The 13,249-nt window shown below is 44.6% G+C and overlaps 2 protein-coding genes across 5 annotated transcripts in view; one reads left to right on the top strand and one right to left on the bottom strand.

Annotated features, from left to right (window-relative positions):
• LOC135512847 (protein ENL-like) overlaps nt 1-8,167 on the top strand; it is a 30,229-nt gene extending 22,062 nt beyond the window's left edge. The window contains exons 6-11 of one of the 2 annotated variants that reach the window (XM_064935284.1): nt 654-1,377; nt 1,540-1,651; nt 2,041-2,140; nt 2,785-2,835; nt 3,130-3,201; nt 3,389-8,167. In XM_064935284.1, the coding sequence (XP_064791356.1) occupies nt 654-1,377; nt 1,540-1,651; nt 2,041-2,140; nt 2,785-2,835; nt 3,130-3,201; nt 3,389-3,517 (1,188 nt within the window). In that variant the 3' untranslated portion in view covers nt 3,518-8,167. Of the gene's footprint in view, nt 1-653; nt 1,378-1,539; nt 1,652-2,040; nt 2,141-2,784; nt 2,845-3,129; nt 3,202-3,388 lie in introns of both variants that reach the window. The other variant, XM_064935283.1, reaches the window with a different exon arrangement.
• Nucleotides 8,168-8,835: 668 nt separating this feature from the next.
• Nucleotides 8,836-13,249, bottom strand: part of acsbg2 (acyl-CoA synthetase bubblegum family member 2) — a 28,011-nt gene continuing 23,597 nt past the window's right edge. For all 3 annotated transcript variants that reach the window (XM_064935281.1, XM_064935282.1, XM_064935280.1), the window contains exons 11-15: nt 12,613-12,855; nt 12,256-12,473; nt 11,920-12,059; nt 11,036-11,282; nt 8,836-10,720 (exon numbers count right to left, since the gene is read on the bottom strand). In XM_064935281.1, coding sequence (XP_064791353.1) covers nt 10,602-10,720; nt 11,036-11,282; nt 11,920-12,059; nt 12,256-12,473; nt 12,613-12,855 — 967 coding nt within the window. In that variant the 3' untranslated portion in view covers nt 8,836-10,601. The remainder of the gene's footprint in view (nt 10,721-11,035; nt 11,283-11,919; nt 12,060-12,255; nt 12,474-12,612; nt 12,856-13,249) is intronic.

The raw sequence follows: 13,249 nt of genomic DNA, 5'->3' as shown, positions 1-13,249 counted from the left end.
CTAACCCGGGCCAATGGTGCGCCGCCCTATGGGACTCCCAATCACCGCCGGTTGTGATACAGCCTGGAATCGAACCAGGGTCTGATATCCTCTAGCACTGAGCTGCATTGCTTTAGACTGCTGCGCCACTGCACCACTCGCACATTTGTCAAGTTGCCTGGATGTTCTTTGGGTGGTGGACCATTCTTGATACACATGGGAAACTGTTGAGTGTGAAAAACCCAGCGGCGTGCAGTTTGGTGTGCCTGGCACCTACTTCAATACCCCGTTCAAAAGCACTTAAATATTTTGTCTTGCTTATTCACAATCTGTCTCAAGTTAAAAATCATTATTTTAACTGATCTCCTCCCTTTCATCTCCACTGATTTAAAGTGGATTAAACAAGTGACATCAATAAGAGATCATCGCTTTCACCTGGTCAGCCTATGTCATAGAAAGAGCAGGTGTCCTTTAATATTTTGTACACTCAGTGTAGACAATATAGAGAGAGTAAAGCACACTTAAATGCTCTTACCTTTCTTGATTGTCAACAAATAAAGATGTGTATGTGGTGGAGCGTATGGGCCCAACTTCACTCTATGTATTACTCCATACCAGCACACCATTTGAAAGTGATTGTGTGTTTAATATCGTCCTGTTGTCCTTGTCTTTAGGAGCCCAGTAAAGAGGGCAGTGGAGGCAGCAGTAAAGGGCCCAAGCCCCACAAGCTAACCAAGGAGCACCGTGAACGCCCCCGCAAAGACTCTGAGAGCAAGGCGGCGTCAAAGGGTGACAGCGACCGCGACGGGGGAGGAGGGGGCAGCAGCAAGAGTGCCCGTGAGCCCTCATCCTCCTCTTCCAAGAAGCCAGCGGAGATCAAAGTTAAAGACGAGGGCAAGGTCCTTCCCAAGGCTGCCTTCAAAGAGCCCAAACTCACACTGAAGGAGGCCAAGATGGAGGGCATGTCCCCCAAAGGAGGGGGGGCTGGGGGAGGGGGCCCACTGGAGCCCAAAGCCCCCGGGAAGCGGCCTTCCACTGCGGAGTCTCCAAAACCCAGCACCAAGAAGCCAAAGAAGGGCAGCTCAGAGGGATCTAAGGGGACAGCTGCAGTGCTCTTCACCGGAGCCTCTCCCCGGGTCTCTTCGTCATCTTCAGTCATCACAGGCTACCCAGAGAAGAAACCCCCCAAGGAGAAAGGCCGCTGGCCCAAGAGCAGCAGAGCCGACACTCAGGAGGCCAAGGAGCCCAAGAAACTGCCTGAGTCTGACGACTCCAACTCTGAGGATGAAGCCTCCTCCAAATCAGAGCAGTCAGTCCCCTCCAGTCCCTCTAACTCCAGCTCCAGCTCTGACTCCAGCTCAGAGTCTGATTTTGAGCCCGGACAGAAACAAGGCCAAGGTAAGTTCTCTATGACCATCTCTTGACTGGGATCTACATCCATTGGAGATTTCATGTTTGTTTTTCTTTTAGACTAAGCTATTCAGATGTTTAGTTGATGGTTGTGATGCGTACATGTACATTTTAGCAAATGTTCTCTATTGGTGTGTAAATCTACTCGAGGCCCGCTGCGCTCTATGGTGGAGGACCTACAGTCCGAGGGGTCAGATGATGATGACAGCAGCTCAGAGGAAGGGACGCCTGTCAAGACCAACCCGCCCAACCGTGACTCTCGGTAAGATTATGTGTCTCTCCTTTCTCATTCTCTCTCTAATGCTCCATATATCTCCAAGTTTGTTGCTTTCTTTCTCTTCACATACAATGCTCCTCCAATTAGTTTTCACTGGTTATCTTTAGCTATGGATATTAGTATTATGAGACACAGTGGGTCAGTATTTGTAGCACATAAGCCCATACATGTGTTCGCTGTTGTTTTATAGGGGTCACATCATTTTTGAAGGAAATCTGTAAAGATTTATATGGTCGGAGTTGAGTGAACACAAACCCAGATTTGAAGCTAATCCCTTCACCAAAACATGTGTTCCCACCCACAAACCCAGGCTCCCTGCGCTAAACAGGGCACAATGAGCGCTGTCTGACCTTTACCCTCCTGTTCCCTGTCAGACTGAGCCTGGACAGCGAGAGTGACAGCAGTGAAGGCTCGCACCGCCCCAGTCGAGACCCGGCGCCGCCTCCACAGAAACACAGCTCCTCCAATAACAAGGTAAAACACAGACTCTGAGGATCTCTCCCAGGACAGCTTTCTCCATTGTCGCCCTGATGGAGTGGCATCATTAAGGATTGTTACTCACGCAACCAACTTTACTTTCTGCATATGTACTGTGTTGATGTTTCATTCATTAATGGTAGCTATCATTGATGGCTAAGCAGTGGGTTCTGTATTCCCAGCACCACAAGTGTTCCTAGCACCACACGCAGACTGTGTGGTATCAATATTTGCTCTCCTAAAGCACCATCCTTCCCATTTTGATCTGTTTATCCCTCTGCCCCCTCCACATCTGTCTGTTTATCCCTCTGTCCCCCCTCCATATCTCTCTGTTTATCCCTCTGTCCCCCCTCCACCTCTCTCTCTCTGTGTTCTATCTGTCCTCCCCTCCACCTCTCTCTCTCTGTGTTCTATCTGTCCTCCCCTCCACCTCTCTCTGTGTTCTATCCCTCTGTCCCCCCCTCCACATCTCTCTGTTCTATCCGTTTATCCCTCTGCCCCCCTCCACATCTCTCTATCTGTCCCCCCTCCACCTCTCTCTCTCTGTGTTCTATCTGTCCCCCCCTCCACCTCTCTCTCTGTGTTCTATCTGTTTATCCCTCTGTCCCCCCCCCCCATCTCTCTCTGTGTTGTCTGAGCAGGTCTTGGGCAGGAAGAGCCCAGAGAAGGTGCTGAAGAAGGGATACGACAAGGTAGGAAGGGTAAATATTCACACTTTATTACCTTTTTTCTTATTTCTCTTGATACGTCTGTATAAAGTAATTATATTACCAGTGCAGTGTTCAATATACTCTAGTTCAAATTCTACAGTACTGCTTTATCACCACCCTTCTAGATGTCACTACCAGCTTGTCACTCCACATTCTTCCTGGTGTACAACTCACTGAGATAGATGCAGTGGACAACACTGGTTAATCAGTAATCACATACTAAATGGACCGGTTTTAATAACAACTCACTAAGCTGTTCTCCACTATCCTCTTCAGGCCTACACAGAGGAGCTGGTGGACCTCCACCGCAGACTAATGGCTCTGAGGGAGCGCAACGTCCTACAGCAGGTATGCGTGTGGTTGTGTTATGTTTACATATGTAAGTGTGTGGCGTATACATGTGTTGTAAAACTAACTTTTTAGTCCTCTGTTATCATACCTTTATCATGTCACAGTTCACGCTATTTTGTATGTTCAATGTGATTTGATGTTCATCTAAGCCCGGGTATTACCCTCCTTCTCCTCTCTTCCCCAGATAGTGAATCTGATTGAGGAGACGGGCCACTTCAACGTGACCAACACCACCTTTGACTTTGACCTGTTCTCTCTAGACGAGTTGACCGTCCGCAAACTGCAGAGCTGCCTGGAGACCACGGCCACGTGACAGGAAGCCTGCAGCGCAGAGGACCGTGGCGGGGCCGGTGCTGGGCTGCTGTCTCTCCTCGGCCCCTGGACCCCCACTGGGGAGGTGGAGCTGTAGCAGAGCTACAGAGAGAAACAGAATAACAACAGAACACACACTTTCACTATTTTCTGGAGAATGGAGGAACAGGACAAGGGACGAGAGAGGATGAGGTCAAAGCAGCTATGCCACTGTCCCTCTAACCTGGACTGGAGGACCAGACTAGGGGAGCTGGCCTGGGACTGGCAAGAGATGTATTATATATGTTTCTTATGGAGAGCAGCAGAGCAGCCTGTGTGCAGAACTGTGGAATGCGACCACTCTCCTCTCCCTCCCCCTCTCGCCTCACTTCTAGCCATTGCAAACCCAATACTGCTCCTCTCCTTCCTCCCCACTCACACACTCTTACCCGGCACAACACTCCTCCCCTCCCCCTCATCTCTGCTGGAGTTAATTTCTCTATAGGATTATTCCTGTCTATGCATGCATTCGTGTGTGTGTGTGTGTGTGTGAGAGTGTGTCTGTGTGAGCATTTCAGAGGCTTTAGGGGGGGATGTCTTTCGTTAGTCACTTTTTCAGTGTTCTTTAAGCTAGCTTGAGCACAAGCAACAGCCCTTACACACACACACACACACACACACAGTGAGAGGCATTTGGGTCCCATGCCAGGGTGTCTCTACACACACAGGCACTAAGTTGTGTATGTGCCTATTGGTGGTAGTGTTCTGGATGGGGTTCATCTATTGGTGGTAGTGTTCTGGATGGGGTTCATCTATTGGTGGTAGTGTTCTGGATGGGGTTCATCTATTGGTGGTAGTGTTCTGGATGGGGTTCATCTATTGGTGGTAGTGTTCTGGATGGGGTTCATCTATTGGTGGTAGTGTTCTGGATGGGGTTCATCTATTGTCAGTTTCAGTTCAAACGTCCCTCCCTCCTTCCATCTCAATGTGCATGAAAGGGCTCAACAGCTAGGGGAAATAGCTGTGGAGGATCACTTCTGAATGGCCTTTTAAGTGTGTGTGTGTGTGTGTGTGTGTGTGGGGGGGGGGGGTAAAAAAAGCCGTAGCCATAGACCCCCTCCTCCTCCAAACTTGTACTGATAGGTTTGGAGTATTTTGGGGATTGCGATTCAGATACCTGTGAGCTATGAATGTATTACTGCTCATTTTCTAGGGCTAGAAACAAAACTTATTATCCTCTCAGTGCCTTTATGCGTTGGCCAGTGTGAGGGTCCACTGACACTGGTTAAAGAGCAAAGTCCCTCTCCTGACTAAGTGTTAATTGGGAAGCCTGAAATTCCGTTTGTCATAAGTGCCCTCTCTTAAAATCAGTTGATCCTCCCAGTGGGGTTTCTCTGCAAATTGGAGGCTACTTCCAGTGATCTATCTCTGCTATTATTAGGAACACAAGCCTTCCAGAAATCCTAAGACTCATCTGTTCATCAGCAGTGGTACTTTGCCTGGTTTCTCTCCAGATCCTAATATGAATGGTTGTATAGCTGATATTGTGTTTGTGCCTGAGGTTTAGTTTTCTATGGATAGGGTCAGTGCCAGACCAGGCCTCAGTCAGTCAGTCATGTTTCTCTTACTGGGGCTCCTCTAGCCTTCACGTCCACTGTGGTTTCACACTCAGACTAACGGTAAAGTTTTCTCTTCGGGTGCTCCCCCTCACTTTCCTTCTGTTTCACCTAGTGAACAGCTGTATTTATTTTGATGATAATAGCTTTAATAGTTGTGTCCGTTCTGTGTCCTAGGCCTGCAAAGTGCACACACAATTCTCTGGCCCTTCTTCTCCTCTGTGAGGGTGTTGAGGTCTGAATGTGTGGATCTGTTCGAGAGTGAAACAGCAACCGCCTTAAGTTCCTCTCTGCATCCACTCTGCTCTGTCCACCACCCCTTTATTTGTCTGGCTGTGCCTATGTCAACATCCCTGCCAGTGATTTTTAAAAGATGTACTTTGCAACTGTGTGAGTGGGGATGGGTTGTGTGTGTCTCAAGCGAGAGGAACGTTCTTGTCCTCGTGTGTGTGAATATGAGGGCCTGAAGGGTTGAGTGGCAGGCAGCTCTGTGCAGCTCTTCCATAGAGAAGCCCCACCAACCGTCGACCAACAGTCAATCTTTTATTTATGTACCTCTGCACTTTTGGCTGTGGTGACTTCAGTACTTAAGTAATTATCTAAACTGTATTTTTAAGAATTTTATACAATATTTACATGCAATACAACAGATTTTTTTGCCAACCTTTTTTAAAATGATTTAATAGTTTTTATTTGTGTTGGCGTGTGTTATTATACCTACAGAAACATGCTGTCAATTCTGTTCTTTTAGGCCTAATGTTGCGCCATGGAGAACTTCCCTGAATGTTGTATTGTGTATCATAGTTGTTGCAGTTGGACACCACGGAACAGGTGTTGGGAATATGTTTGATGTACGAGCTCACCAAGTCTATATCATCCAGTATACGTTTATCAAGGAGGAAAAGGTGGACTTTTCAGTGAGAAGAAGTATTTTTATGTCCTATTATAATTTGAGTATTTTTAACTCAAAGTATGAGGCAGTGTTCTATTTGTCCGTACTCTATGAGGCATGGTTACGAAGCCCAGGCACAGACTGTCACCCTCTCTTTGGTTCAATATTTATCGTATTTTTATCCCAAGTGTGATCCCTTAAACTTTTAAACAATAACACCATAGGAAAAGATACTACGGTGGAAGGAAGCATTTCAATTGAATCTATATCAATATACACTACCAGTCAAAAGTTTTAAAACACCTACTCATTAAGGATTTATTATTTTGACTATTTTCTACATTGTAGAATAATAGTGAAGACATCAAAACTATGAAAAAACACACATGGAGTCATGTAGTAACCAAAAAAGTTTTAAACACTTAGCCACCCTTTGCCTCAATGACAGCTTTGCACACTCTTGGCATTCTCTCAACCAGCTTCACCTGGAATGGTTTTCCAACAGTCTTGAAGGAGTTCCCACATGCTGAGCACTTGTTGGCTGCTTTTCCTTCACTCTGGTTCGACTCATCCCAAACCATCTCAATTTGGTTGAGGCCTGGGGGATTGTGGAGGCCAGGTCATCTGATGCAGCACTCCACCACTCTCCTTGGTAAAATAGCCCTTACACAACCTGGAGGTGTGTTGGGTCATTGTCCTATTGAAAAACAAATGATAGTCCCACGAAGCCCAAATCAGATGGGATGGAATATATCGCTGCAGAATGATGTGGTTGCATGCTGGTTAAGTGAGCCTTGAATTCTAAATAAATGACAGACCGTGTCACCAGCAAAGCACCATCACACCTCTTCCTCCATGCTTCACGGTGGGAACCATACATGCAGAGATCATTCGTTCACCTACTCTGCATCTCACAAGACACGGCGGTTGGGACCAACAAGCTCCCATTTGGCCTCTAGACCAAAGGACAGATTTCCACTGGTCTGATGTCCATTGCTTGTGTTTCTTGTCCCAAGCCAAGTCTCTTCTTCTTATTGGTGTCCTTTAGTAGTGGTTTCTTTGCAGCAATTAGACCATGAAGGTCTGATTCACACAGTCTCCTCTGAACAGTTGATGTTGAGATGTCTGTTACTTGAACTCTGTGAAGTATTTATTTGGGCTGCAATTTGAGGCTGGTAACTCTAATGAACATATCCTCTGCAGCAGAGGTAACTCTGGGTCTTCCATTCCTGTGGTGGTCCTCATGAGAGCCAGTTTCATCATAGCGCTTGATGGTTCTTGCGACTACACTTGAAGAAACTTTCAAAGTTTTTGAAATGTTCCTTAGTGACTGACCTTCCTGTCTTAAAATTATGATGGACTGTTTTTTTCTTTGCTTATTTGAGCTGTTCTTGCCATAATATGAACTTGGTCTTTTACCAAATAGCGCTATGTTCTGTATACCGCCCCTACTTTATCACAACACAACTGATTGGATCAAACGCATTAAGAAGGAAAGAAATTCCACAAATGAACTTATAACAAGGCACACCTGTTAATTGAAATGCATTCTAGGTGACTACCTCATGAAGCTGGTTGAGAGAATGCCAAGAGTGTGCAAAGCTGTCATCAAGGCAAAGGGTGACTACTTTGAAGAATCTCAACTATAAAGCATATTTTGATTTGTTTAACACTTCCTTGGTTGCTACATGATTCCATATGTGTTATTTCATCGTTGTGATATCTTCACTATTATTCTACAATGTAGAAAATAGTCAAAGAAAATCTAAAACTTTTGGCCGGTAGAGTGTGTGATTAAGCAAAGGTAGACCATCTACTGTGGATTTTAACAATATAGAAAGACAAAAGCAGCAAATGGTGACTGTTCCTTCTCCTGATGCTGTTAGGAATGTCGGGGGGGCATGTGCGGAGAGCCGGTTCCTGTGTCAATGGTTGTCATGTGTCGGGGATGGGGTTGGCTGTATTTATTTATCAAGGGAGGGTTTGCTTGGGGCGGCTAAAATGTGTTCCATTTATTTGGTTAATGCTACCTTGGGCTGAACAACAAAATGTTGTATTTTAAACTTGGCATACGATGCCACCATGTGGCCATATAATGCAAGTTGTAATAAGGAGAACTGTTATTTTTTATTTTGAAATCATATTAAAGTAATTGAGTACTGTCTGTGTTTGTGGCTCTTAGTTGACCAGTTTGATGGGCTCTGTTGGAAGGGGTGGAGGTCAGTCATGTTGAGCAGATTGTGGGGTGAATCAGGCACTGCAGAGTTCAAAAGGTTTTGATAAGGTTTATACATGCATTCATGCTTTACTGTGTGTTTCTATCTGAAACTAATTTTATAGCTACCATCTAATTGAAGATTATGTAAAAATAACTACTCTTGATATTAGAATGAATAACTTATTTCCCAGCTAGGTCATATACGGAATACTCCGGTGTCTTCCCCACCCAATACGAGAAAAGCGCTTAAACTTGAGACGCAGGTAAAACCGGTATAATGTGTCTTTAGTTGACAGTCATGAACTGTCTTGTATGCATTTGATTTGCATGTAAAAAAAAACATTTTCCAACAGCTCAAAGTCCTCCTGGTGTTAGGAAGGTAACTTTGCATTTGCATGGGGCTTCCTTGGTATGGAGCTTCGACGGGATAGTTGCATTAGCTAACGCTCTTCAGTGTTTCTTTTATTCCACTACAAGCATCAACAGAAATCTGACACCAGTGAATTCTGCAGGAAGGCAAAAATCAGTTGGGAAAATAAAATACTGATTCACCTTCATTTTCTGTAATGTTTGATTCTGTACACAACTTCATTCAACAAACAATACAAGGTCACTCTTGGTAAGCTAATAGTTTATTTACAGGTCTTCCTGAACATCAACATGGGTCTCCAGTTGAGCTTCTCTCTGAATATGGAAGCACTCTAACATCTCTGCAAACTGCAAGGGGCTTGACCTACTCACTTTCATCTGAGACAATGGCATGTTAGTGGCAATTGTTTAAAAATGGGATCTTTGGATTTCATTAGTATTACATGACTTTGTTTTAAACATCTGTTCAAATTCCAAGTATTTCATCAAAAGAAATGTTCAAAAGGTACTGGAAGCCAAAGTCTTAATCACAAATCAAACTCATTTCTTCCTACTACGATGTTTTGCAAGTACTGACTCAAAGGTTTGACAAATGGCCAAAATTCACAACCAGCAATAAGACACAGAAGTCCAAGTTCTCCTAACATGTACAGCAGGTAGCAGAGATACATGGTTTTCACAATTCCACTCAGCATGCATATATGTGTGTTTAGGGAGAGTATTTGCAATGTAATAAGAGTGAACACCAGTCCACACCTGTCTTAGGTAAGATGTAATGTTTCAGGATGACTGCTTATTTTGAAATGCTATTCAATTCTCGTTTAGATTAGTTACCCCAGAAAACATAATGAACCGGTTTTCAGAAAGACATTCAGTGGTGCAAGAACCAAAATCTTTCCTCATCACACGCGTCTGCGTTGTGCTGGTATGCATGAGGAAAGTGGTGGCTCTCTCACACTTCAAGACAAGACTGATGATCTGTAGACTAACACGTTCTCTGATAAAGACCAGAGAAGAGGAAATGTAAGCAAAACATATTTACAGTATTTAAATGGTCACAGCAATTTTACACAATCGTTACAAAACATCCCAACAAGACCAGGCAATTGCGTAGGCTGTGTCACACAGACGATCAGAGTCCGTAAAACTCATTGGATATAAAACATGACTAAACTAATATGGCTTGAATGATATGGTTCTGTGGCATAAAGATCTGGATGCTCACTCTCAGATAAGGTAGGTGCAGAAGCTCAACATTGTGCCATGTGCTTATGGCGCCAAGGAATCAACTAAATCTTCAACTTAATTTTCATTGGTCGTCCCAGGGCTTGTCTTGTGTATTTATTGCAGAACTGCACGATTTAGGAGCTACTGCACAATAGACGCACTTTCATCAAAACTCAAACCAGACAGAGAAAAACAATACAATAATAAATAAGACAATGATAAGTTCAGTGTTTTCTTTCCCTGTCATTTTACTTCATATCTTTTATTTTTAATCCAGACCAGGGATCACTGGATGTAATAATTATTTATCATCCAAATGTGTGTATTTGGTCCAAGTAATTTCTGACTTTGGCAAAAAGAAAAATAGTAACACTTTCCCCCAAAATTCTACTACCATGACCTATGACCCTTTTGGATTCTATGCAATTTATTTGCAAGTATCACAGTAAATTCACAAAGCCTCATCACATACAACTGTACTTCATCTATCATATAGTATTGTTCTTCATCACAATAATACAAAATAAATAGTTGAAATCAGCATATCAACAACTCATCTTTAAAAAAAGGCTTACAATGGCTTCTCATGGATGTTTTCCTTATATATTTTTTCTTTACAACACCCACAAATGTAAACAAAACCCAATAATGAAAGGAGGAAGCTAGCAAAAAATGTTCACAGGAGAGAAACAGGAACAAGGAGTGGTTGTCTAAGACTGTTCTGTCTGCATGTCCTTTGTAGTGTTTCTCTGAATTGCTCTGCAGGGGTATTTTTGTCCCATGCCTATTTGGGGGGCATGGAGTTATCAGGGGTGCTTGGGGTCACCACCTCCTTGTAGAAATTCTCTACTTGCTCTTTGTACATCTTCATGACCACCGGCCTCTTCAGCTTCATAGTGGGGCCTGAGAGAGAGAACGAGACAGTCGGCTATATAAATCCTGCTGTTATGCTCGTCAACACCCGCCACTGGATAGGTGGTGAAAACTACAGAGACGACATGGTCTGTCGTAGACAGAAAGGTCAAACAAAAACAATTCTATTGAAATTAATGGAAATGAGGCAACATTATGGAAACTTGAGTCTAGCTTATATAGTGACCTGGGAAAAAACTACATACTGCAGTCCTTCAGGACCAGAAGAGAAGAACATGGCATTAAACAGACATGCACACCGTCCTACCCAGGGCCCCCGCCCAGGCTGCTCCCCGCCCCGCTCACCCAGCTCTCCCCCAGGGATGGAGAAGTCCTGGTTTAGGATGGTCCACTTCTGGATGCGCTGGGCGTTGGAGGTGGCTTTCTCGTTGACACGGTTGATACCCTCCTGGATAGCGGCATGGATGACTGGGTCACGCCCACCGGCGATATCTGAGACTCGCATGGCGTTGCTGCCCAGCTTCCGGCACAGCTCTATGGCCTCGGGCATCAGCTCATCTTCAGGAGCACCAGTGTCTCCGTTCACCTGGCACTGAGGGGTAAAGAGACAGATGTTTTATTCGGGAAGGAGTCCTGAAACAAAAAAAACATTTTCTTAGAAGTTTTGCACATGAATAATTTATCTTTTGTCAATGAATCCTATGAACTGACAATGATAACATAAAGACTTGCAGTTTGCTAAAATGTCCACCAGGTGGCAGTGGTTAGGCAGAAGTCGTATAACTTACAATAAAGAAGAATTGTGAATAACCCACTATGACCTTGCCCCATCTGGTGATGACATGATAAGGAGCAGTGATGAGGAGTTTATACAGCACTGTGCAATCTCTAATGCAGGCTGCATCTGATTACACATGGTATTTCTCAACTACTAGATACTCTAAAAGTGGCTGTAATAGATAGCCATGATACACAACATATCATCCCTGTTCTGAAGAAGATGTTTTGTCAGAACTTGAAATATGACCTTTGAGATAGGCCATATTGGCATGGGGACTTGGTTGGCATGAGGATTTGGTTTCACACCGACACACAAACAATTCCAAATGGCTCATTCATCCCCCCCTGTAACTATTCCCCAGGTCATTGCTTTAAATGACAATATGTTCCTAGTCAACTTACCTGGTAAAATAAAACTATAAAACAGTACTGTAGCCAACAGTTCATACCTTAATGGTGAGCAGAATGGCGAGGAACTTCCTCTTGTCTCCAATGAGCATGGCGTTGCTAACCAGCGGCACAGCCTCCTTCACAGCATCCTCGATTGGCACTGGAGGGATGTTCTCTCCACCCGCTGTGATGATCAGCTCTGGACACACATTGAAATGCAAGTTTTATTTAGGAAAGTTTCTTTATGTGGAGCCAGACAATAAAATGCCATCTTCTGTGGACTGAGGCTTTAATAAAACATCAGTCTATTCCATTTAAAGCTGGGTTATGATGACTGGGATAGGGTTGGGGGTATTTTACAGATGGGGTTATAGAGTGTGTAGAGAAGACTGTACCTTTGATGCGTCCAGTGATGAAGAGGAAGCCGTTGTCGTCGTGTTTGCCCAGGTCTCCAGAATGCAGCCAGCCCTCAGTGTCCAGGGCGTCCTCGGTCTTGTCGGCCTGGTTTAGGTAGCCCATGAAGACGTGGCGTCCCCAGAAGCAGATCTCCCCGTTGCCCTCCTCGTCAGGATTGTTAATCTTAGTCTCACAACCAGGGATCAACTTCCCAACGCTAGGGAGACAAGACATAAATCACTAACTTTCCAGATCTTAATCACCAACAAAGCATATACAACAAAAATATGTTCTAAAAGCTGTAGTATGTCATTTCAGGCCTTGTGTGTTTAGGTGTATGTGGAGGGTATAGTTACCTGGTGAGGCGGAATGCGTCGGGCAGAGAGATGGTGTGAGGTCCAGTGCTCTCACTCATTCCGTACAGCTCGTACACTGGGATGTCCAGGCTGAGGAAGAACTCCAGGGTATCCTTGGTGATGGGGGCGGCGCCTGTGTAACACTTGGTGCAGCGGTCCAGACCCAGAGCCTTACGGACCTTCTTGAACACCAGCTTCTTGGCCAAGCGGTAGTTTATGGGCGTCCTCGCCATAGCTCCATTCCTGAGCAGGCAGAAGAGGAAGCAGGAGTTTAATACAACATCAGAACATGTCTCTCTTCGTACCCCAGGCTATAGTTCACTACTGTACATACTGTGCTAGCATTATTATACTATGTGTGGGCAAGACAACTAATGATCCTGTTCTGTCATCTTTGTGACAAAGTAGTATTCGCCTTGAGGGAAATCGCTGCAAAGTCAGAACCACAGAGGTGGTGATACAGATCCGCCCCGCCCATGTACAGTGCCTTGCGAAAGTATTCGGCCCCCTTGAACTTTGCGACCTTTTGCCACATTTCAGGCTTCAAACAAAGATATAAAACTGTATTTTTTTTGTGAAGAATCAACAACAAGTGGGACAGAATCATGAAGTGGAACGACATTTATTGGATATTTCA

The sequence above is a fragment of the Oncorhynchus masou genome, chromosome 24, assembly GCF_036934945.1.
Source record: "Oncorhynchus masou masou isolate Uvic2021 chromosome 24, UVic_Omas_1.1, whole genome shotgun sequence".
Taxonomy (NCBI): domain Eukaryota; kingdom Metazoa; phylum Chordata; class Actinopteri; order Salmoniformes; family Salmonidae; genus Oncorhynchus; species Oncorhynchus masou.
Note: the sequence above shows the minus strand (reverse complement) of the source record. Positions and strands in the feature narration are given on the sequence as shown.